This window comes from Drosophila mojavensis, unplaced genomic scaffold (genome assembly GCF_018153725.1).
Source record: "Drosophila mojavensis isolate 15081-1352.22 unplaced genomic scaffold, ASM1815372v1 contig_80, whole genome shotgun sequence".
In the NCBI taxonomy this organism is placed as follows: domain Eukaryota; kingdom Metazoa; phylum Arthropoda; class Insecta; order Diptera; family Drosophilidae; genus Drosophila; species Drosophila mojavensis.
The window spans coordinates 7,083,386-7,107,979 of NW_025318906.1; the positions used below are offsets into that span (position 1 = coordinate 7,083,386).

Consider the following 24,594-nt stretch of genomic DNA (forward strand, 5'->3'; position numbering starts at 1 on the left):
TAATTTTTTGTTTTTTTTTGTTTATTTGTGGTAATCATTTTATTTGCCTTGCGTTTGTTGATTGTTATAAATACATGGAGGTTAAGGAATATACTTATGTACATTAAATGTAATATATTTATTTAGTTGATTTTGGAACGGAGTCCTTGGCTCATCAGTGGCTTCACATCTTTGGGCTCCCTGCCGCGTGTCTCTGGCAGATAACGCCAGACCAGCAGCAGGCAAAATATGCTAACGCACATGCAGGGCATAAAGGCAAAGGAGCTCCAGGCGATCTGCAGCAGGGGGAAGCACAGCCCAATAAGGAAATTGCCTAGCCAGGAGAAGAGGCTGCCAAAAGACATGGCCACAGGACGCGGTGCATCCTCCAGTAGCTCTGCAAGCAACTACAATTAATTGACTGGATATGTGGAAATCGATGAACGCCAACCTGAGCCAATGAAATAGGCAATGGGTCCGAGACCTAGTTGGAAGCCCAGTATAAATGTCAAAATGAATGCGATGCTCACATAACGCAGCGCCATGCCCTCCGAGCTGAGCAGATAGTAGAGGGAGAACGACATGCCAGCCAGCGAGCCGCCGCAGATGAGGCAGGAGCACATCAGAAGCGGGCGCCGATTGAATTTATACAACAGCAACGGCCCAAGCAGCGAGGTGAACAGATTGAAGCAGCCGATGCCCAGATTTAACCAGGTGGCCGAGCTGCTTGAGAAGCCAGCATTGGTCAAAATCAACAGCGAATAGAAGAAGATCTGTAAGAGACGAAGTTGACTTAGCTTGAGTGAATTGGCTGCGGTAAAGGATATCTGCACTGCTTACCGCATTGATGCCGCTAAGCTGCTGGCTGGCCTGCAGCGCACAGACGAGCAGCAGTGGCAGGAGGAGCGTCTTGTCGCGCAGCACTTGGCATATGGTGCTGGACTTGTCGTTCTTCGACAATGTCTGCTCCAATTCGTTGAGCTCCAGCTGCACATTTACTTCGTTGCCACGCAGCTGACGCAAACCATGCGCACTGCCCGCCACGTCGCCCTTGACCAGATAGAGCCAGCGTGGACTCTCCGGATAGCACATCAGCGGCAGCAAGCAGAGGAGCACCAGCAGCGCATAGAAGCTCAAGGCGTATGGCCAATTGTCGTCGTTGCCCAGCAGCTGCGGCAGGCTGACAATCTGCGCCAGCAATATGCCAGCCGTGACGCCGATGCAGGTGAAGACGCCAACGCTGCCGCTCAGCGAAGATGGAGCCAGCTCCAGCAAGTACATGGGCTGCGCCGTAAAGATCAGCGCCGAGGCAATGCCGCCAAAGAAACGGGCAACCAGCAGCATCTCCAGCGATCTGGCTGCACGGCACCAGGTGAAGAGCAGGCCGCAAATCAACAGAATTACGCTGCTTATGATCAAGGTGCCCTTGCTGCCAGAGATCATTGAGTAAGTATGGGTTTATCTACGTATTTTATTTAACTGAAATTAGTGCAACAAACCGTCCATATTTATTGCAGCAGCAGGCGCTGAAGCAGGAGCCACAGATGCCGCCAATCAAATAGATCGACACAATGGATGTCCACAGCAGATTCAGCTGACTCTCGCTGCTGTTCGTATCGTATTCATTCGAGAGCACCTCGTCGCACCAGCTCTGGATGATCTCAGCCGGTGCATTGAGCACACCAAAGAAGTAGCCAACGGGCACTGTGCTGCCCAAGGTGGTCGTCAGGCAAATGAGGAAGAGCAACCAGGTCCAGCTCTCGCCTGCATCGTTCACGTGCTGCAAAAAGAAAACACACACACACACACATTTATTTACATATGTATATGTATGCAAATCAAATGATTTAAGACACAAACTGAGCACGGAATATATACAAATATATATACATATATATGATATATCCATAAAATACCCTGTAAATACCATTATGACAACCATATTGCGTTGCTCTATCTAACGATGCTGCTTACGAACTGACTCACTCTACACACCTTAAAGCCCAATCTCTAATTGGCACACACTTGTCGACTTGTAGAGTTGACAATGCGCCTTTGACTCTCTTGTCACTAACACACAGATTGTACCCCCATCCCATTTAGACATGATAGATTACAGGGCAACAGGTTTATTTACGTCTTTCTTATAAGGCATATTCGTTGCTATCTAATATATTGGCACTGTTTGTTTATTTTTAATTTAAAAACAAAATGGTAAAAATTCAGTATTCAATATTAATTAATAATTCATAATGTTCAAAATAATATTTTAAAAATGTTTTCATATATTTTTTTTTATTTATAACCATCAATTTAAATATTTATAATTTTAAAAAAATGATTTGTTATTTTTTTTTTTTTTATCATAAACATAAATTAATATGTATTATAATTGCACTCATTTAAATTCAAGATATTTAAAATCATTTCTATCAAAATTAGTAGAAATTTTATGTTTTTTTTTTAAGTGAATATAATTTCGCGAAAAAGTCAATATTATAAATTAAATAATACCTGTAAATTAAATCAATAAAATAATAAAGTATGCCTAAAATAAATTAAATGAAAACTATTGAATTGAATAAAAACAAAATTTACAATTTATTTTGATGCATTACTACAACACCTGATAAAGACTTTTTGATCTAGATAAACTTAAAATTATATTGAGCAAATTATTAAATTGTTATTTGTAATTTTGTTATTTGTTACCATTACCAGCTCTAGGAGATTAAAAAATATATACCCTATCGATATGATATGGATTATAGATTATACGAGCTAGATAATTTATTTAATAAATGTTTAATCGCGTAATCGATTTTAAACCCATCAATAGAAATACTTAAAATAATATCATAACCCATTCAATTACAATAATATATATATATATAAATTCTCGTTATACAGGCTATCCATTGAACGATCAGACTCACTATTCAAGTACAAGCTGCCAGTTATCATTGGCTTGCTTTTATGCTTTAGTTCATACTCTTATCAGTTGACATGTCGGCTGAGATTGTGTCCCGTCAGCATGGGAAATGTGTTCATTGCACTTGAATGATCTTTATTTGTGTTCATACAATTATGTTAATATAAATTTCAATAGTAATCTATGTACAAAAGAGTCTTAATCAGAGAGTATCTATATGATAGGCAAGCTTTGTTCGCGTCAACCTTTCCTCTATTCAATGGGAGAGCAGTAAATTCAATTAGCTAAAGTAACAAAGGTAGCAACACAGTCGGTTTCTCAAGGCAATTAGCTTTTTCTTTTTTGCTTTTTTTTCTCTTTGTGCAGCAAGCGATAAGAAGCGAACCTCTTACACATGTTGGCAATGGATGCCGATTGTACAGGGTGTCTTACTAGTTAGTTGTACGTGTTAACAAATCGAACACTTATTGTCGAGCATAGGCACTTAGTCTCCACCTATATATATATATATATATATTTACTAACATTTAACTTAAAGCTAAGAATTATATAGTAAGCTATTCTCTAGTTGGGCCTCATTTGATTTTGGATCGAAATCCTTTGGCGACCAGCGGCGCCACCTCTGATGGATCACGTCCCAGCGTTTCCGGCAGATAGAATTTCGTTAGCAGGCAGAGCAGCACGCAGGTAATCGAGAACGGCAGGAAAACAAAGGCGCCCCAAGCACTTTGTAAACTGGGAAAGGCCATGCCAATTATGAAATTGCACGCCCATGACGCGAGACTGCCCATGGACATGGCGACGGGGCGTGGCGCGACCTCAAACAGTTCTAAAAGATATATCAATTGTTTAGTCAATATGGAATATATATGTATGTGCATAACGATACTTACCTGAGCCAATGAAATAGGGTATGGGTCCGAGGCCAAATTGATAAAAGAATATATAGCCCATAATGCAGACAATGCAAGCCCAGGCAAACCAGCTAACCGATTCCTGACAAAAATCAAAGGAAATGTAATGAAATCTAATTGTAAACAATCAATTATCTAAATAGACTCACAATATAGTATAAAACAAATGCAATGCTGAAGAGAAAAATGGAGCAAATGGAGCTGGAGAGCATCATCAAGGTGCGACGTTTGCAGGTGGCCATCAGCAATGGGCCGAGCAGTGAGATGCATAAATTTAAGCAGCCAGCGCCTAGATTTGCCCACTGTGCATTCTGCTCGGAGAAGCCGGCCTTGGTGAATATCGAAACGGAATAGTAGAAGATCTGCAAGATAAGGCAACAATTTTAGTAAATTAATGAGACCAAATTGATTCATAAGCTGCACTTACTGCATTGATGCCCGACAGCTGCTGGCCGCCCTGGAAGCAGCAGACAATGATGAGCGGCAGGAGGAAACGCTTATCGCGTAGCACATCACCAAAGCTGCTGCTTTGCATGTCGTCATTGACCTCCGCTTGCATGATTGCAATCTCCTGGTCCACCAGCTTGATGGCATCTGGGCCACGCAGGCGCATCAGCTCACGCTTGGCTGCCTCTCGATTGCTCTTGATCACGTAGAGAAATTTGGGACTTTCGGGAAACAGCAACGAGGGCAGGTAACACACAATGATGAGCAATACGTAAGCGGACAGTGCGTAGTGCCAACGTTCGGCTGTGCCAAAAATATCAGCCAAACTGAACACCTGGCCGACGACAACGCCGCCGGTGACGCCAACGCCACAAAAGACGCCCAAGGTGCCGCGCTGGGCGGGCGGTGCCAGCTCTGCCAGATACATCGGCTGTGTGGCAGTGACGAGACCAGAGGCCAGACCCACAATCAAGCGGCCCAGCAGCAGCATCTCGACCGATTTGGCAGCGCGGCAGAAGAAGAAGAGCACAGCGCCAATGATAAAGAGAACGGCACAAATGAACAGGCAGGCTTTTCTGTGAGATGAAGAGAGAGAGAGAGAGAGAGAAAATGGAGATTAGTTTAAATATTAGATTAAATTTCTATATAGGGCATGTTTCTAACTTATTTTTGCTAGAAATTTCATTTCATTAAGAACTTAATCAACTATGTAGATTAAGAAATTCCTAGATTAGCTAAAGCCAGGCAATTAAGCTAATCTAGGTAAAGCCGATAAGCGGCACTAAAAATGGCATTGATAAATCAATCGATTTCAAAATACAAATACAAACCTGCCAAATTTATTAGCCAAGCCAGCACCACCCAGAGATCCGATGGCTCCACCAATCAGGAAGACGGAAACAACGGAAGACCAGAGTACATCCAGGCCACCTGGACTCATCCAGCTGCCATATTTTTCGTGTACTGTTTCATTGCACCACGATTTCATTAGCTATCAAGGCGAATCAGTCAAATATCATTTATAATTTGATAAACTTCAGCTACAACAGTTACTTACAGTTGCGGGCGCATTGATAACACCTATGCAATAGCCGGTGGGCACAGCCGCGCCCAGAGTCGTCGCAAAGGCCACCAGCAGTAGAAGTTTGCTCCATGTTTGTTTCTATAGAGGAATATATAAGGATTTTAATAAAGATAACAATAGATATTAAATATAGATATAGATTGTACATACATATATGTAGGTATAGGTAAAGATATAGATAAATTTATATTTATAGGTGTAGATAGCGATAGAGATATTAATACATATATAAAGATTCGAAATTTGAGATAAGGACAAGCAAAAAGGTAGGACAGAGTAAAAATTAAAAAAATTATTGGATTTTTCAAAATAAAAAAATAGTTTTATTATATACATATGTATATACAACACTAATTTAATATAAAAAAAAAATAAATAAATAATAAATAAAAAAAATAAAATAAAATAAATAATATAAAAAATAAAACAAATTAATTAAATTGATAAAAGTATAAAAAAAAATAAAAAAATAAAAAAAAGACAATATTAAAATATACAAAAAATTAATGACAAAAAGGATTAAAAATAATTAAAATTTGCATGTAAAAAAAATTACTAAAATAAAAATAAATAAAAAAATATTTCATAATGTAATAAAAACATTTATATAAAGGAAATTTTACAAAATTTTTACATACAAAAAAAAAAAAATAATAATAATAATAATAATTATAATAGACTTGTATTTGTGCGTCATTCGCTAGTTTTTATTATCCCTTATCAGCGTTCACATAAAACGACATTGATTTATTTACATTTTTTATTAGAAATTTTTATTTGCATCTAGAGTCACTAATTTAGTGACCCGATTCGGCAAATGATTTATTTTGGCAAGCTCTCGCCAGTATCAACTTCTAATTCTGTTTAATTAGATCAATGTCTGAACTTTTCCTTTGAACTTGAACAAAATATTAATTTCTGTGGAGGGGGGAAACTGATAAGGCACCAAAATTTGTATATAGAGCTTTATATGTAAATATGTACACAATGCCACCAAGAAACACACACACACACATATGTACACAGCTAGTAGGAACTGTCATATGCATACATACACATACATATGTACGCCCGTATATATTTATAAATATGCGCCGAGAGCTTTAAATAAGTCTGTGTACTTTGTCATTTGGCTTTTGGGAGAGAAGATAAATGCGCAAAATACTAAATAGCTAAACGCAATACAATACAGCAAAAAAGTAATTGGTTTAGTTTTAATTATTAGCTACGCATAGTTATATGAATAATATGTTAGCTACAGCAGCGGCAATTTATTTTTGTTTATTACTGATGAGTTATTAGACTTTGGTCATCTATGGAAGAGATTTATGATTTAATCACACGAAAATATTCATTTTAGATGAGCGCATACTTTCGCACGCCACTATGTATACATATTTACAGTTCTAATATACAGCTCTCTGTCAGTGTGTGTGTCTGTGTGCAATTGAGTGCATGCGATCGTAGTTCCTGGGTTCAGCTGTAAAGCTATGCGCAATCCGTAATTTATGTAAATACGAAAGTCCATTCAGTTGTTAATATGCACATATGTATGTATGTATGTATATTTAGTCTATGGAGAGAATATAAAACGGCATTTGCTGAAGCGGACGTATTAGTGTAACTTATTAGACGACTCTCCGACAAAGCATCAACAAATGTTGCAACGCAACAATTTGTTGATGTATCAATTTCAAAAAAAAAAAAAGAAAGAAGGAGAAACGTAGGTGGAGGAGAGAGAAAGAGAGATGCTTGCAGAAGGTTAAAGTAGTGCAGTGAAAATAAGCTGTGCAGTTCAACGATTTACAGATTGTAAACAAAAGTTTAGAAAGGAAAGCGCAGAGCAGTCACAACAATGCAACAACGTCTATTACAACTGTTGCTCACCTGATTAATTTCCGTTTGCTGTGGAGCTATTTCAACCTTAAACGGCGGGTTCAAATGTTCAGCCTCAAAGTTATTATGGGCCGACATATTGGAGATGCACTTAATTTTTTTTATATATTATTTTGAACTTTTTAAAAATTGAACTTCACTGTATACAAGGCCGCCGGTCGGCGCACATGTGTGCCTTTTAACAATAAACGGTAATTGTTTGTGTGTTGCGCCACTTTCTTTGCTGCCGGCGTCTGCATTTGCAGGTTAGTGTTGTATAACAACAAACACAAATAACCAAAAATCGAATGCGTAGGTAACATACATATGGTGTCTATATACGACACACACTGGCGTAATTTGTTTAACAAAATTTATTGAACATCAAATTGGAAGAGCACGCAGACGTAAACAAAAATAAAAACAAGCGGCGTCGTTCGCCACCTGTTTGCAACTAACATTGTTTTAAACTTTTTGGTAGAATGTAGCAGCTGGGCGAAGCTTAAACAAAAAGCTTTTGGCAGCAGTCAACAACAATTTCTGAGGCGGCAAAGCTATGCGAAGCTTTTAAAGTTTATGCGCGCATTTTAGTCGATAGCTCGATTGTATCGATAACAAGTTGAATAGAATTTTATGTGATAGCGTGGCAGCTCTATGTGTCAGCTGTTTTGTTATTTTTTTTGTTGACGTTGAGCGGTGTTCGTGTGTTGGCCAGTAAATATATATTTATTTTCAATTATAATTAAATACTTAATACTTGCTATATTCTTAGATATTAATTGGTAACTATGACGCTGGCCTATGATTCAGTATTAGCCACTACGGCGGTGATTAGCACTGTTTTTCAGTTTCTTTCGGGCACGTAAGTATTGAAATATATGTATATACATACATGCATACATATATGCAAATTGTTTAATAATCTGTTAATACTAATGCTTGCGGTGTTTTGTACTATCAGCGTAATTTGCCGCAAATATATACAAAAGAAGAGCACGGGCGAATCGTCGGGCGTACCATTCATATGTGGCTTCTTATCGTAAGTACGAATTGTCGACGTCGGCAAGAAATAGATATATGTGTAGATAGATAAAAAGGTATTTTGAACAGCAATTTTCCCTCAACTTTACATGTTTATACAGCTGCAGTTTTTGGCTGCGCTACGGCGTGCTAACCAACGAGCAGAGCATCGTTATGGTAAACATGATTGGATCCACGCTCTTTCTCATCTACACACTCGTCTACTACGTTTTCACTGTCAACAAACGCGCCTACGTTAAGCAATTCGGAATTGTCTTGGCCATACTCATTGCCGTTATTGTCTATACAAATAGTTTACAGGATGATCCACAAAAGATGATACACTTAACAGGTGAGTGCAAAATTATAGACATATCATCGTAAACTGCATACGAAAATTGATTAAATTGATTGCAATACAATAATAATGGTTCTTTTCAATTAATTAATTTTGAAATATATATTTATATATTTAAAAAGTTTTTCAAAAAGTGCATAAAGTTATTTTAAAAATTAGATAAAATGCTTTTTTTGGAAAAATAAAAACCAAAAATATCCAAAAATAGGGAACAAAATTTAATTCATTAAATCCAAACAAAAAAATATATATAAATGTGAAAAATAAAATTAATTAAAGAATACTAAACTGAACAATATTGAATGTTGGTATATTATTATTATTTGCATTATTAACTATCCCGTTTGAAATTGAATTGCAGGCATTGTTTGTTGCATTGTTACCGTTTGCTTTTTTGCTGCACCGCTGACGTCGCTGGTGCATGTGATACGAGTGAAGAACTCGGAAAGTTTGCCCTTGCCCCTAATTGCCACCTCGTTCTTCGTCAGCCTGCAGTGGCTAATCTATGGCATTCTAATATCGGACTCATTTATACAGGTGCCACAACTCCCAGCCTAAATTGGAATTTTAATATCTACCTTTTGCTTTTATTTTTTTATTTTTCAGATCCCCAACTTTCTCGGCTGTCTGCTATCGTTGCTGCAATTGGGTCTGTTCGTATTATATCCGCCACGTAGCTATAGTTATACCGGTCAGGGCTATAAGCTGCTCGAGCAAGCAGTGCCCTTCTAAATTATAATTATTTTGATGTGTATTAAGTTGAGATTTGTATGTACTTATATATATTGTGCATTTTGCATATGAGATTTAAGCATGTTTCATACAGGTATATATCTATATTTTGATATAACGTAATTGTCAAATATCAAAATATGTTGCTTGATTTAGTTTGCAAATATATATATATAACAAATAAGTATATATATATATATACATATAGGCATAGCGAATATGTAATGTAAAATATATAATTATAAAACTAATATTTTGCGAAAACACGTTCATATTTTGTATGTACTTACAATTTCTTGATTATTTTCGCTGCCCATCTGTTTATAATTAATGAAATACACTGAGGAATGTGAAACTAATTTATTCAAGCACGTATTTCTCGATTGATGGCTGAAAACGAACTAGAATTCATGTAAGAGATTTGTATAATGTACGAGCTGCACACTCTATCGACAAGAGCGGAGCTGATATGCTGATAATAAATAACTTGCATTGTTAATTCAAATAATTTCCCTGCTTAAGTCAATAATTGAACAAGGGGCTTATCTGATTGTTTATCTTTACAACCAATTGAAATCATTTCACGGAAGAGAGCGGCTCCGATAAGAGTTCAATAGGTATTTGGCCCAAAATTGGCGTGTCAACAATCATATCAATATATATTATTTGCAGTGCTACTTCAATACACAAGTCATTTACAAGAATATTGATTTGTGCGTAGACAGCTGCTAGATGTAAATTAGTTGACATTTCAAATTTCTTTTACTTTGGCGCCTTCTAATGTTGCGATTATTGTAAATAAATCGATAGCACAGTTTCATCGCTGCTGGTAGCAAAAAAAACTTGTTTTGCTTCGTTCGTTATCTGAGTATATTCTGATATAGATAAAAAGTAAAAGTTATTGATTATGGCATAAACAAGTGAGTAATATAAAAAGGCGAAACAGACTAGTTTGCAAAATGTAGTTTAAACTGCAGGTGGACGCAATAGAGCGTCAAATCGTACTTCCATTTCAAATAGCGATTAGTTTTAGCGCTGTCGATGTTCGTTTACTTTGCGATGAGTGATTGTAGATTACTCGATAGCACGCTGCCATCACTGCTGGCAACAATAAAATTGCTATCGTTCTTCGTCATCTCCGTCTTATTTTTGCAATTAAATAAAGAAAACCAAAAAAACAGTATATAATCAAATTAAATGCAGGAACAGAGTCCCGAGCTATACGAGGAGGTAAAACTCTTTCGGAATGCACGCGAACGTGAGAAGTACGACAATATGGCCGATTTGTACGCGATTATAAACACAATCCAACAGCTGGAAAAGGCGTACATTCGGGACTGCATTACTCCACAGGAATACACAGCCGCTTGCTCCAAGCACCTCGTACAGTACAAAATTGCGTTCAAGCAGGTGGAATGCGAAGAGTTCCCCACCGTGGACACGTTCGTGAAGAAGTTCCGCTTGGACTGTCCCGCTGCACTGGAGCGCATTCGCGAGGATCGACCCATTACGATACGCGACGATAAGGGCAACACCTCCAAGTGCATTGCGGAAATTGTTTCGCTTTTTATCACTATAATGGACAAGCTGCGATTGCAGATCAATACAATGGACGCACTGCAGCCGGATGTTAAGGATTTAGATGACAATATGAATCGCTTGTCGCTCATACCCGAGGATTTCGATGCCAAGCAAAAGGTGGACAAGTGGCTGGGCACCTTGAATGAGATGCAGGCATCCGACGAGCTGACCGAGGCTCAGGTGCGACAATTCCTTTTTGACCTGGAATCGGCCTATGCGGATTTCAATAAGCTGCTCCACAGCCAGTAGTTGTTAATAATTGCTTATATATCATTTGTATTTATCCCTATAATCTATCCACATTCAATTAGTCTGTACGAAACTCTTGCAATAAAGAACAAAATTTATGAAATGTGCAAAAATCTACGACTTTACCAGTTTTGTATATGGCGGATAAAATAAAATTATATCCCAATGATAACTTGTCATAAAAAGAGCTGCGTCATATCTAATTCATCTGATTAATATAACTATAATGTATTGATTTCATATACTATAACTAAAAACCATAAACAAATCCTTTGAAGTAGAAGTTATATATGAAATTATAATCCACTAATAAAAATCATAACTAAAAGTATAGAGCAAAGAATTTAACCTGCACTTTAATTGAATCTCTCATAGGATTCTATTCGAGTTTTAAATATTCTTAAGTTTATGTCAATTGCAAAGCAATCGAATTTTGTATACCTTAGAATTATAGATTAGGATTGCTCCCATGATTGACACATAGATCCTAGTCTCATAATATTTCTCTAAGAGCACGTATTCTATTAGTAATCTGCGCTGGCAATAGACTCTTTTTACTATCAGTAAATCGAGTGACCTTTGACTCTATATATAATAAATGATACAATAAAAATTTGATAGATATAAAACAAATCATAGTTAGTTTTGTTTCGTTTTTTTTTTTTTTTTTTTTTTGCATTTGTTTGGATTTAATCGTATTTTTATCTTCTTTTCTTGTATTTAATTTAAATATTAAGGTTATAATTATACAATACACATAAGTTTAAACCGATTACAATAATTAATTTTTGTTTGTTTGTTGTGTGTGTGTGTGTGTTTTTTTTGTTTACTTTCATTCACTTTACGTTTTGACGTTTGTTTGTTGGTTTGCTTTTGTATTTCTTTCATCTTACGCTTATAAATCTGTTAAATCGTTTTACGCCTTTAATATTTAATAATTGTTATCTTTTATCTTTGTAAATTATTTTTGTATGCAATGTGAAAAATGGTACTTGGTATAGTTTTTTGTTTTCGTTTTTATTAAATGTAAATGTTGTGGGCGGGGGCTGTATGTATGTATGTATTTTGTATTTGGTTGTTGTGTATGCGCGTATGTGAATGTGTTTGTGTGTGTGTATGTGTGTGTGGCGTGGCGTATGTGTATTTATATGGTATGTGCGGCTTTGTATACTTTATAAAGTTGCATAAGTCTTTGCACTGTTCGTTACGTTCTATTGGAGCAGGAGAATTGGAGAGGGGGCACGGGGCGCGGGGTGTGGGGCGTGGGCGAGCAGTAAAAACATTTCTTATTAAGTAAAATATGATTTCTCATTTGCATATACTAGATAATCCTTAACATCATTATCTGACGAATGTTGTTCCTCGCTCAACGTTGCATTTTGATGCTGTTGTTGTTGTTGTTGTTTCTCCTTGACAAGCATTAGTAACTGATTTGTTGCCGTTGTTGTAGGCAACGCTCTTTGACTGATATTATTATTATTATTATAAATGTGAATGGGTGTTGTTGTTGTCGCTGTTGCTGCTGTTGTTGTTGCTGTTGTTGTGTTGGTTGCTGCTACGGTTGTTGTTGTTGTGTTTGTTGTTGTTGTTATAATATTAGTGCGCAGGCCGCAAGCATTTGTTGATTGCAGCGTCGTCAGCTGCAATGGCCGCCAAATCGTCTTCTCCGTAAGCTAGTTCTGCCCGGTCCAATATGAATTGGGGTAGCTCGGTTTGCCGGTCGACTTGGACTGGCTGCTCGACTGTTGACGCTGGCCAGCGCTGTTCGAGTCCTGCAAAAGGCATAAACAGTATATATATGTTAATTAAATGTGAATATCTATATACAGAGAGAGAGATAAATAGGGTTAGCAGCATAATATATATATATGTATATATATTATATATAGAGAGAGCGCGTACATATATAGTTATTCATATAAATATATATATGTGTGTGTATGGTTGTGTGTTTGTTTGTTTGATTGTATACATTTTTATGAGACTCGGCTGTGTGTTTGATATGCATGAATAATTAATACGTTTAGCCCTTGTTTTCCTTTTTCTCTTATCAGCAACAAATTGGTCATAAAATCAATTCGCAAGCCAAACTAATTAATATTTTGGTATATTGTTTAGCTACAGTTGTTAGTTTTAGATAAACAAATGGTTAATACTACAGTTATTATGTGCGTGTGTGTGTGTGCGTGCATGAATGTTAGTTGTGGTTTTTATACTTATTTCATATATATTTACATACATTGTGTTTAGCAACAAATCGAATATTTACCAAAAGAACAGAGAGTAACGAAATTTTAGATTTGTGTTTTAGTTCACTTGATACAACAACAAAGGAAAACTTACCCGGCGGGATGAGCTATGAATCCTGCCGTCCATCTAATGTTGTCCCATAAAAAAATCAAAAGAAATTATAAAGAAAAACAAAGTCAAACAATCGAACAGTTTTCATGCATTTCACAAATTTTTCATTTTATTTCTATTTTTTTTTTTCGAATTGAAATTAAATTGAAGTTGAAATTCGTTTATCCCAGTTATAAAAAGTTCAGAAAACTCAGGTAGTGTGTGGCATAAGTGTGAGGCTCCCCCCACAAGCAAGAAATGTGAGAATGTGAGCTCGATATGATCGAAACAAAATATGCATGAAATGTGTATGTTTTGTTAGCTACGTTTTCAATTAGGGTTACGAGATTTTTAGACATTTACGGGTTTAGGGGCTATGAAACAGTAGCTCATTAATTTTCGATAGTATAACCGTATAACAATTAAAAAAAGAAAAAGATTTGCTAAAGCAGCAGAATAAGTTTGTTTTTTATGTTTTCTAGTAGGAACTAGTTCAAGCACTAGTAACAAAACTTAAAAAAAATGAACTAGTTCTATAACTGAGCGAGTTCGTTAAATTTAATACCATAATGGAAATTGACACTGATTTAGATTTTTTTTAAATCTGCTTACTAAATTGTGAAATTTTATATAAATTAAAATTCTGCTCAATGATTTCCAAATCATCTCATTTATACTTTCTATATATAATATAGTATAACTCATATCAGTCTTCTATAAACTATTGATTGTACTTTTCGCTTCTAAGGTTTCAAAGAGATCACTCTAATGAATGTTTTTGTAAAATTCGAAGAATGAGCTCTCCAGAAAGCATAGCAATTGGCACCATAACCATTAGATATACAAATGATTTATATATACATAATATAGAATTGAAACATTATTTATAGGTTTAAGTAACTGAATCATATTCAAGTTCCATAATATTCGCAGATCGAATCTTGTGAAGCCCTAACCATTAGCTCTATCTACGTTAAAAGGTTTCCCGTTTTCTTCCACTAGTTCGCTTTATGTATTTTGAATCATTTCACCTACTGGATTCCATAAAGTTAGTTAAATGATTCTGCAGCCTTTTCTTGAGAGCTTAAACAAATAAAAATAAAACTAAAACCAAATGGAATTAACGCTATAATAAATTAGAATTAGTGCACAATGTGAAAAGTGAAACAATTAATAAATATATTTTTTTAGTTTTGTTAATATAAGATGGTTTCTTTTCTTTAACGACAACAGCAACAGCAATACAAAAAATGAAACAATTTCTACGCATATTAAATATATATGTATGTGTGATTAAAAACTTAAAACGAAACATTGAATGATGTAAAAGTTATTGCAAATTTTGATTAGGTGGAAGTGTTAGGTGTGAATGGACATGCATGATATGATTTTTTTTTTTTTTTTTTAATGTATGCGGTAGTTGTTAAACAATAAATATATATATAACACATATATAGATATTTATGAAACAACATCAATCTATGTCTCTGTATGTCTAATTGTTAATTTTGGTAAAATGTTGCTATTTCTTTTTTTTTGTTTCTTGTATTTTCATTCGGCAAAGAACGTTATGCCACTGATATCATCTTGAATATAGTTGTTATTATCTTGCTGACCGTGTCCCGATATAATGTATTCATGATCATTATGTTGATTATGTTCACCACCACCATCATCATCATCATCATCATCATTATCATTATTATTATTATGATTATGCTCATTATTCTGATGCCACATTTGCTCATTCTCGTACGCGACATGTTGTATATTATTTGGATTGTCTTGATTGATAAGAAACTGCTGTTCAGCACTGTACTCTACCTGATGGATTGGCGGATGGATCATGTTGTGATGTCCAGCCGCTGGCATCGGCAGATACATGCCATAAGGCTGAGCTGAAGTGCCGCCCGCTGTCTGTGTGTTGGCCATGTTGAATGGAGGCGGTGTGCCCGAGTGGAAACTTTGCTTCTCATACGACTGCAATGAAATTAAAGTATATTAATATATAAGGATATATCTGGTTTCGTTTTGATTGATACGCACATTGACCTTGTTTAGCGCCACATGACCCTTGCCATACATGGACGAGGTCAGATCGGAGCCTGTGCCAGCCTGCGGTTGATTGGAAACCGTTTGTGTTTTGCTCTGCTGATTCACACTGGACGAATAGCCGCCCTTGCTATAATCCTGAGTTGTCTGCGACAGGGCATCATAACTGGTCGAGCCGTAGCCAGCGCTATACGAAGGCTTTGGGAACTGGCCACCGGATGCTGTATTGGCAGCCGGTATTTGTTGCTATAAATATAAATATTAAATAGTATATATTTTAGTTTATACATATATAGATATTTGATTTAATGAAAAGGCTTACTGGATAGATGGCTGGTGTGCCGTATTGGAAACCGCCGGGCATTACATTGCCACCGTAGAAATAAGCATAAGGAACATTCAGCATTGGCGCACTGGAGCCAGCTTGTTGCGACATTGTGCTAGACACCTGCAAGGCAAATGGGGGAAATACATTAATTATGGGAATTATAGAAATATTATAGATAATATGGAAATATTATTTACACTGCTTCACTTGCCTCTTTCATACTCACATTACTAACAGGACTGGAGTTATTGTCGGTGCGAGCGAAGCGTCCATCAGTCATTGTTGAGTAGGCCACAGAGCCGAGATTGTCGCGACCGGCGCCCAGGCTGGTGGGCGTGTAGTTCAGATCGTAATATCCTTGCTGTAAGTCAACGAAATAAGAATGCAAATAATCACAATTAGTGTTAAGGCGCTGCACTTCGTCCCCAACTGGACAGCAAATGTGAATAATGATGTGAGTTAAGCTGCGATAATGGTTTAGGCAGAGCGCGTTGCCAGGGCAAAAACAACAAAAAATTGTTTGTCAAAACACAAGCAGCTAACACGGAACTGCGCAAAAAAAAAAAAAAAAAAATAAAATAAATGAAAAAAAAAAAATGAAACGAATGAATATAAACAAAATTAAAAGTTAAATTTGAACATTAAACGTTAAATGTGCCAATATATTTTAAATGAAAACGTAACTCAATTGGTTAGAGAACAATGATGATATTTGTTGAATGAGCGTGGAGTGGAGAGAGAGAGAGAGGATGCGGTGGAAACAGTTGAATCTCAGGACGTGCCTGAAATTCAAATATTTCTTTTTATGTTAATGAGCGTAAGAAATTTTAAATGCCAATTATTTTCTTCTTTTCTATTTATCATTTACATTGATTTTTTATTTTTTTTTTACTTTGCAATAAATTTGTTCATTAAATAAATTATTTATGCAAGGAATTTGGATTGGAAGCGGAATTTTTTGGAATATTTTTTGTTTGTTTTTTCTATTCTCTTTCTACCTGGTATACATTAACAATAGAGTGAAGTCCTCTTCAATATATATTTAAAAAAAAAAGAAGATATTTACATATATATATTGAGAGAGGGAAGACAAAACACACACGCATTGGATATATGGATATGTATACGCACATACACACACACACACATTCACAAATATTTTGAGACAGACACACGGAAAATTGTTAAATGTAATAAGAGCTCTGCATGAAATATATGCCTTATCTGATATGATTTAGTTTATATATAAATATATACACAACATATGTATTAATAATGAGAGTAAATGGAATTTCGAAATGTTTGTTCTTTTATACAAATTTGATTTTCAAGCTGATTTTTGATTGCATTGAATTGTTGTTGATTCTCTTTTTGTTTTTTTTTTTTTTAATTATTTGTATATTGTTTTGTTTTGGTTTTTTTTTTTGCATTTTGCTTTTCTCCATGAACTCACCACATGTGGCACTCTCTGTTGCATCATTTGTAATTCCTCGTAGGAATAAACTGGTTGCTGATAGTATGGCAATCCAGTCTGAATATATTGACTAACCATTTGGATGTTGGTGGGCACCAAGCCGCTGCTGCCACCGCCGCCGCCGCTGCTGCCACCACCACTACCACCACCAGCACCACCAGCACCAGTTGAGCTGCTGCCGCTGCCGACACCGCCGGCGCCGACAGTGCTGCCGGCCGATGAGCCAACACCGACGCCGACGGCGCCGCCGCTGCCGGTGACACCGCTGCTGCCGTTGCCGCCGGTGCCGCTGCTATTACTGCTGCTGCTGTTCTTGTTGGTCAGAGTGGCCAGCACCGCCGCTGCGGTGCCCGCCGTTGTTTGTGCAACTTGGGCTTGAACAGAAGCGGCATTGTTGCCAACGCCAACGCCAACGCTGGACGCACTGCCGCCGGCATTAACGCCACTAACACCGCCGCTTACACTTACGCCCGCTATCGAGCTGCCGCCCTGGCTGCTAACTGCTACCACATTGCTGCTATTGCTGTTAACGCCAGCCGTAACGCTGCTCGCCGAACTGCTGCCGCTCACATTGTTGTTGGCTAAAAGAAGCAGAAGAGACAGAAGGAGAATTTCCGTTTAGGCCAACACATTCACATTTATATCCTCTCTTCAAGTGTACTCACTATTCGAAACGACTGTCTGATTAGCACCTGTCGCACCGCTCCCAACGCCCGCTGCACCGTTGCCCGTGCTGGCACTGCTGCTGCTTACGCCGCTGCTCGTGGAAACACTGCCAGGTTGAATATCATGTAAAGAGAATAAGCAAACAGTCAATGATCTACATAGTTAAAGTTCTCTGCTTTACAGTTAGTCAAAGATTAGTTTCAGCTTATGCATGCATTCAGCTCTATCTCTCTCACCTGTCGTAGTGCGCTGCAGCACCGGCTGCCGTGGCATCCTTAAGCTTGGCGCTTGTACTAAAGTTACCATACTGCGAGGACGAGTTGCTTGCGCTGCCAGCAAACCTTGAATGCACACCAAGGATAAATCGAACAAAACAGAACGTAAACGGAAAGGAATCGACATGAATATATATTATTTATAAATAATATAATTAATATATATTATTTATACATACATATATATCTATTGGGTTGAGTATGCATTAATGTGTTAAATTGTTGGATATCTTTTATATATATTATCTATCTCTCCCAATCCTTGTAATGCTTGGCTTTAAATATCATCATATTAACATGCCTGTTAACTGCCAACTGTTAAGTTTCTCTACGTGCTCTCCTTAACATTTTTAAAGACTGTAGAGCATAAATGTTAGCATAACTGTTCAGTTCTATAACTCGAATTCGATTACTCATCCTTATCCTCAGATATAAAGTCATATAGGTCTTTACTTTCTTTCTTTTAATTCGATTTACTTTTATGATTTAAATCAAATTTTGACAGTTATGTGCTTTACGTTAGTGATAACTTAGTTTATTTATATGCCTCTAATATTCACCAAACTCTCAGCAGAAAATCTCTATAACCAATATCTAAACATAAACTAAAACATAGTTATAAATTAATTAGAGAATAGGCAAGATTTTGAGTATTTTCATATTCCACATATTCTATTAGCTCAACTCGTGTTGCCTCTTTTATAATAAATTTTCTGAATGAGCCTATTCAAATTGTTTTCCAAGCATTACAAGTCTCTCAAATATCCAACAAACAAATTTAACAAAAATAATTAAACATGCAATGATAACTTTGATGTTGTTGATTTGATGTTTTCTAATAGAATTTCAGGCAAATGAATTATGATTGTTCTACTGGTTGTTATAAGATGTTTGGTTGGTTGGTTGGTTAAAGCCCATTGCTATAGATATACATACCCGCTGCTGTTGGAGAGACCAGTATTGCCATAGACACTCTGGCTGGACTGGTAAGCACTTTGTGGTGTTGAATAACCCGATGTAAGATAGGCGGAGCTCGCATTCGCGCTGTTATTTTATATTTTTTTGGTTTTATTGTTTGATTTTGTTTCGTGTGGGTTAAGAATTGTGGAAATTTTTTGAAGGCGGGCGTTTTGGTGGAGGTTAAAAGAAAAGAATTAAGTTAACAAGGAACGAAAAAAACGAAAAATAACAAGAACAATAAAAAAAACAAAATGATGAGATTAGATTAAATATTAGACAATTGCATTTTACGGACTGATTTGAGTTAGAGATCAAATTTAAGAAACGCAACCACAACAAATTTTGGTACTGAGCACAAAATGAAAAATTTAAAATGAATGTGCTTTGGGCTTTACCTGGAGCTATTTTGGTTGCCACTGCCGCTGATCGGAATGTTTTGTACTGCTGCACCGCTGCTGCCTGTCGCATTTTGCGCACCGCTCGCCGCCTGCTGCTGCTGCTGTTGTTGTTGCTGCTGATAGGAATTGACTGCATTCGCCTGATAGCTGCCATAGCTCGATGGCTGATAGCTATTCGATTGAACATTTGCATAGCTCGAGCTATTATAGCCCTGTACAACGCCCGCTGACGTCTGATAGGCACTGTTCGCCTTGCTGGCCGCACTGCTCTGATACGCATTCTGATACGATGTTGCACCGTTGTTGTTGCCACTGCCCGCCTGGCCGTACGGATCGTTTTTGGTCAACTGATCCAAAGCATTGCCGCTCTGCTGCTGTCCCGTCGAACGTGTCGCATAGCCAGCCGCACTTAATGCATCGCCCTGCAACTGAACGCGTACAAGTTTACATACATATATCAGATTGCAGAAAGAGTTAAAATTTCTAAATTTGTTTACGATTCTACTCACAATCTGCGCGTTCTGTAGTCCAGCTGAGAGCGCCTGCTGCTGCTGCTGTGACTTGGTCTGGTAGTCATCCTGCTGCTGCTGCTGCTGCCCATCGATGCTGACGCCCGCATTGAACTTCTCGGGCAGCGCATCGAAGCTGTCGTCCGTGCCAAAGTCCATTGCACCAAATTGCACATCCAAGTAGCCAATATTGTTGAGCGCATTATCTCCTGGCATTTCCACTGCGCTCGCTGGTATCTTCGATGGGGGCGGAAGCTTAACGCGCGCTCGCCTCACTTGCGGCTGCTGCGACTGCTCGCCGCTGTTGCTGTTGGGCGTGCCGCCAATGTTCGAGCCGGGCGCCGAGGCAAACACATTTGCATATGTGTTGGCATACGGGCCCGTTGAACTATTGCTCTGGCTACCATAAACGGCTGCCATTGAAGGCTGAGCAGCAACTGCGGCTGCCGCGGCTGTTGGACTGGCGCCCTGCGACGTCAGCGAGTTGAAATACTGAGATTGTTCCGCTGAAAGTGTTGCCGATGGCTTCAGTGGCGTCTGCTGCTGCTGCTGTTGTTGTTGTTGCTGCTGTTGCAGCTGCTGTGCCTGCTGCACCAGTGTGGCCGCAGCAGAGGCAGCACTCGAGAATGTATCAACAGCAGCAGCGGCCGCATTGCTGACGTACGGCGAGGAGCCAGCTACGCTGCTAGGCGTACTGCTCCCAACGGACTGCAGCTGTGGCGGCGGATTACTAACCGCCGCACTATACTGCATCATCGGCGTTGTCGCTGATGAGCCCACCACAGCTGCCGCCGACGGCGCTGAACTGCTGCTGTTGTTATCCTCACTGCTGCCAACCAGTGCACCCAGATGAGATCCTTGCCCCGTCAGCTGTTGTTGCTGATGGTGCTCGAGGCCTGGCGGCGCTGATAACTGATCGGTGCCAGCTGTTGGCGCCGCACCGCTAACCACACTGGCCGCTGTCTGAGTGTTGAGATTGCTCGTAGTAAAGACTTTGCTGTCCTTAAGTGAACCCTCGTACTCCTCATTGTTCCAGTCACCCCAGGCATCGTCGTGCGCTTGCTGCTGTTGCTGTTTCTCTGCATTCTGGGCTATGGTATTGTCCCACAGCTCAACCTCGTGATGATCCTCGTTATTGGCATTATTTCGTATGCCATAGCCACGATCACCGCGCGGGCCGCCACTGCGGCCACCCATGCGACCACCACCGCGTCCTGGACGTGACATAAAACCGCCGCCACGACCACCATCTCGGCCACCACCACCGCCGGAGCCGGGGCCGCCTGGACCGCCACGTCCGCCGTTGCGCTGTCCACGATAGTTGTCATTGGCGCGATCTTCACCGCGATCACCACCACGAGATTCGCGCATATTGCGGTCGTTCTCACGGGCCTCTCTGCCGCGCCCTATTCAAAGAATATTACATAAATATATATTAAGATATAGGAGGATTATAGAATAACATACAGCCGCGACTGTCGGTGCCGCCGCGTCCACCGCGATTGGCGCTGCGATTGCGTGACTTTTCACGCCTGTCGGCATTTGCGTTACCATCTGCCCAATCGGCATCGCCGCCAGCGCCATCCGCTACAGCATTTGCAGCCTTATTCTTGCGTTTCTTCTCGTACTTGGCAAAGGCGCCCTGTAAATTGAATATATAGGTTAATATGTTTAAATAGTCATTTGTATTTCAGCACGCACCTGTGGTAGAATCTCGATCAAGAAATTGGCAGCTGCCTCTATATCGTAATCGCACTCATTCAAGGCGCAGCAGACTTCCTCCTCGGAACGTTGGGTCATTGTTAGCAATAGGGTGACCTTTTCATTGATCTGCGGATCCTCTGTGGTGCTATTAGTTATCTGGGCAATGCGCAACTGTTCCGTGGTGGCCTTCGGTTGGGCCTTCTCTGGTTTCTCTGTCTTGTTCGCATCGGTTTTCTTGTGCACAGTTGCGGCATGTGTGATGGTGCCCAAATCATTGTTACCACCGCCACCGCCGCCGCCGCTGCCGCCAATGTGAGCGGAATTTGATTTTTTTTGAGTGCGGCCGCCGCCGCCGCCGCCCCCTGAACGAGTTTGTTGTGTGCTCATCTCTATGTACACTGTATATACAAATTAGCTGCAATAAGTGCAAAAATAATGCCAGGAAATCGTAAAATTAGACTTTGATTTGGATAAATATCACACGAGATTTCTCTTAAAGCCGACAACTCGAACGAAACTAGAGCCTAGGCCGAATTGCTAACAAAAGCGATGCCTACTTAAGGACATGTTTGACTGGAATATATTCTACTGAAGTGAACGAAAGCTGCAGTCATCAAGAGACAACAAAAAAATAAATAAAATGAAATAAACAAACTGTAAAACAAGTAAAAAATTCGCCACATATTAATACGTGACGTTTCAGTGTTGACAAACAGCGAGAAAGCAGCATCAGCATCAGCAAAAAAAAAAAAAAAAGTGACTAACAAGTGTCATACGCTTCTAAGAGCCAAGTTAGAGATGGGCAAGAAGCAAAGCAGACGAAGAAGCATCAGGTCAACAGCAGCAACAACAACAACAACAGCTAACTAGCCAGCCCAGCTGAGTTCAATGTACATTTAATCAAAGAGAATGGAATAATGAAAGAACGTGAACAAACACGCACACACACACCCATACCTACGCATACAAACACACACACACATCTAGAAGCAGACGCGCAAAGATGGAGCACGCACGCACGAAGTGGAACGCAGCATTTAAAGCGTTGAGAATTTCAGAAAAACAAAACCGAAATGCACATCACGGAACGAACGGAAGGCTAAAGCAATAACGAACAAAAGCAATAATAGCAACGCCATCGAGGCGGGCGTGTGTATTCGCAAAACAGGTAATATATTTAGGGAAGGTTGTGGTGCGGGCAGAGCAACGTGATCGACGTCTGACAAACTTAGGCACGAGGCATTACGAGGGGAGACGACGCAAAGAGGGGTTGTTGTGCTATCACACATAAAAGTATATATTCCAGTTCGAACCAAAATAGAATATACATTTTCTCTTTTTTCTCTCTCTTTGTTATATTTATGATTAATATATTGGGGTTTAACAAATTTGCTTCATGATTAACCATTTTTCGTCACATTGCGCATATCAGAAGGCTTTGTCATACGCGATTTGCCAAGCCACCAGCTACCGCCGCTGCCGCTGCCGTAGCCTCTGCCGACGACAACACAGCTCTCAAGTCGCTTCTTTTTTTTTTTTATATAGTTTTAAATATGTTCATATAAAACAACAAACCAAACAAGCCCAAACAGTTTAAATTAAATCCACTTTATACACTGCTCTACGTATTTTATATTCAATAATATTGTGCACTTGCATTAAGCGGAAAAAAATAATACCTTATTTGCGGTATGAATTGCACAGCTCTTGCATACACAAAAAATTGATTTATAAACTCTTGGGCCTGTTCGCTTCGGTTTTCCTGGTATGCTTTGTGTTCGGTTTTCGTTAAGCCGCAATAGCGGCGTCTCGTTCGCACAGCCGTCACTGGAGTTCAAAACACAGTGTTGCCAGCTGTAACGGCCGTATTGCGGCAGACAGTTCGAGTACTAAAAAGTAGTCGTGCAATTTATCTACGTTAAAATTATGTTAACATATATCACTCGCACAAATTTTTTATTCATTGTAAGCAAAAATGCATCAATTAACAAATGACAGTAATATTCTGTTCAGCATGTACAACACTGAAAACGCGTGGGCATTTTGCAATACTGGAAGCGAGGGCATTGAAACCAAATGATGTGCACAAAGCGGAATAGAAAACCGGACAAAATGGTGTACATTTAAGTACATTGATCACACACTCTTATAAATACTTCAGCACAAAAGTCACAATTAATTCACATTGTTAATATCAGGAAGAAGATTTAATATTGGGGGCGTAGGTGTTCAATATTGGCATCTGCACACCAGCCATTGTCTCCGACGACTTGGCCATGTGCACTACTTCGACGCCATTTCTGCAAATAGTACACTAGCTGACCCTTTCACTCTTATGTAAACCAATGGGCAGTGTAATTATATTGACTGCGGCTCCAGACAGCGGGCTAATTGTAAATTTTCAATTTAACTTTTATGGCATAATCCAGCCAGTTATCAATGAGAAAACACAGCACATACGTGCAACCAAACTATAACTACAGTTTTACACTATTTTTGTATATTAATCGCGACTTTTTCACGTGTAAACAAATTTTCAATGTAGAGCAAACCTCAGTACCTGCAAATGCGAGAACGCACTTATATTAAAACAGTGCTGTGCAACGGGTAGTAAATATCGAATACAGTCTTGGAAGAGACGGTTGCGATAAATATGTATTGAAAACATTTAAAAAATATTTCATTTTGGTAATGAAAGATGAATGAAATAAATGCTG

The 24,594-nt window shown here is 38.7% G+C and overlaps 5 protein-coding genes across 13 annotated transcripts; 2 read left to right on the forward strand and 3 right to left on the reverse strand.

Moving 5' to 3' along the window:
• Window positions 1-117: 117 nt before the first annotated feature.
• Window positions 118-1,774, reverse strand: LOC6578994 (solute carrier family 2, facilitated glucose transporter member 7; the record flags this gene model as incomplete). The annotated part of the gene is made up of 4 exons (XM_032729848.2): window positions 118-376; window positions 431-752; window positions 820-1,408; window positions 1,479-1,774. Coding segments are annotated over 4 exons (1,461 nt in total), but the record flags the coding sequence as incomplete, so codon positions are not given.
• Window positions 1,775-2,556: 782 nt separating this feature from the next.
• LOC6578995 (solute carrier family 2, facilitated glucose transporter member 1) lies at window positions 2,557-9,714 on the reverse strand. 2 transcript variants are annotated; one of them, XM_032729847.2, is made up of 7 exons: window positions 9,632-9,714; window positions 5,330-5,434; window positions 5,103-5,263; window positions 4,253-4,847; window positions 3,975-4,187; window positions 3,805-3,907; window positions 2,557-3,740 (listed from the first exon to the last, which is right to left on the reverse strand). In XM_032729847.2, exons 1-7 carry the CDS (start codon window positions 9,656-9,658, stop codon window positions 3,487-3,489), a joined length of 1,458 nt encoding a protein of 485 aa, XP_032585738.2. In that variant the 5' UTR covers window positions 9,659-9,714; the 3' UTR covers window positions 2,557-3,486. The 2 variants fall into 2 exon arrangements, with proteins under 2 accessions (XP_032585738.2, XP_002004892.2); XM_002004856.4 differs by lacking the exon at window positions 9,632-9,714 and adding an exon at window positions 7,244-7,699.
• Window positions 7,844-9,420, forward strand: LOC6578996 (sugar transporter SWEET1). 2 transcript variants are annotated; one of them, XM_002004857.4, is made up of 6 exons: window positions 7,844-7,945; window positions 8,004-8,093; window positions 8,193-8,270; window positions 8,374-8,603; window positions 8,971-9,146; window positions 9,216-9,420. In XM_002004857.4, exons 2-6 carry the CDS (start codon window positions 8,020-8,022, stop codon window positions 9,339-9,341), a joined length of 684 nt encoding a protein of 227 aa, XP_002004893.1. In that variant the 5' UTR covers window positions 7,844-7,945; window positions 8,004-8,019; the 3' UTR covers window positions 9,342-9,420. The 2 variants fall into 2 exon arrangements, with proteins under 2 accessions (XP_002004893.1, XP_015018900.1); XM_015163414.3 differs by lacking the exon at window positions 7,844-7,945 and having other exon boundaries at window positions 8,342-8,603.
• A 702-nt stretch (window positions 9,715-10,416) lies between the features above and the next one.
• On the forward strand, window positions 10,417-11,288 carry LOC6578997 (vacuolar protein sorting-associated protein 28 homolog). The gene has a single exon (XM_002004858.4). The coding sequence runs from the start codon at window positions 10,539-10,541 to the stop codon at window positions 11,169-11,171; it is 633 nt and encodes a 210-aa protein (XP_002004894.1). The 5' UTR covers window positions 10,417-10,538; the 3' UTR covers window positions 11,172-11,288.
• Window positions 11,289-12,122: 834 nt separating this feature from the next.
• On the reverse strand, window positions 12,123-24,496 carry LOC6578998 (protein lingerer). Of its 7 annotated transcripts, none has more exons than XM_044011018.1 (15): window positions 24,438-24,496; window positions 21,875-22,292; window positions 21,641-21,815; window positions 20,174-21,579; window positions 19,662-20,092; window positions 19,243-19,350; window positions 18,268-18,372; window positions 18,031-18,137; window positions 17,441-17,946; window positions 16,103-16,252; window positions 15,886-16,011; window positions 15,558-15,809; window positions 15,336-15,491; window positions 13,515-13,547; window positions 12,732-12,943 (listed from the first exon to the last, which is right to left on the reverse strand). In XM_044011018.1, the coding sequence occupies exons 2-15, from the start codon at window positions 22,262-22,264 to the stop codon at window positions 12,845-12,847; spliced, it is 4,044 nt and encodes a 1,347-aa protein (XP_043866953.1). In that variant the 5' UTR covers window positions 22,265-22,292; window positions 24,438-24,496; the 3' UTR covers window positions 12,732-12,844. The 7 variants fall into 7 exon arrangements, with proteins under 7 accessions (XP_043866951.1, XP_043866954.1, XP_043866952.1 ...); XM_032730672.2 differs by having other exon boundaries at window positions 17,345-17,946; XM_044011020.1 differs by having other exon boundaries at window positions 17,834-17,946; window positions 24,438-24,495.
• Between the last annotated feature and the right edge of the window lie 98 nt (window positions 24,497-24,594).

Bases quoted from the DNA above. Each gene is read 5' to 3' on its own strand.
- LOC6578995 (XM_002004856.4), bottom strand. From the start codon at position 7,330: ATGTCGGCCCATAATAACTTTGAGGCTGAACATTTGAACCCGCCGTTT. The intron at 5,264-5,329 runs GTAAGTAACTGT...TCGCCTTGATAG, and splicing joins TTATCAATGCGCCCGCAACT to CTAATGAAATCGTGGTGCAA. The intron at 3,741-3,804 runs GTAAGTATCGTT...TATATCTTTTAG, and splicing joins ACCCTATTTCATTGGCTCAG to AACTGTTTGAGGTCGCGCCA.
- LOC6578996 (XM_002004857.4), top strand. From the start codon at position 8,020: ATGACGCTGGCCTATGATTCAGTATTAGCCACTACGGCGGTGATTAGC. The intron at 8,604-8,970 runs GTGAGTGCAAAA...ATTGAATTGCAG, and splicing joins AAAGATGATACACTTAACAG to GCATTGTTTGTTGCATTGTT. The intron at 9,147-9,215 runs GTGCCACAACTC...TTTATTTTTCAG, and splicing joins TATCGGACTCATTTATACAG to ATCCCCAACTTTCTCGGCTG.
- LOC6578997 (XM_002004858.4), top strand. From the start codon at position 10,539: ATGCAGGAACAGAGTCCCGAGCTATACGAGGAGGTAAAACTCTTTCGG.
- LOC6578998 (XM_032730672.2), bottom strand. From the start codon at position 22,264: ATGAGCACACAACAAACTCGTTCAGGGGGCGGCGGCGGCGGCGGCCGC. The intron at 20,093-20,173 runs GTGAGTAGAATC...GTACGCGTTCAG, and splicing joins GACTACAGAACGCGCAGATT to TTGCAGGGCGATGCATTAAG. The intron at 13,548-15,335 runs GTAGAGTACAGT...GGACAACATTAG, and splicing joins TCCATCCGCCAATCCATCAG to ATGGACGGCAGGATTCATAG.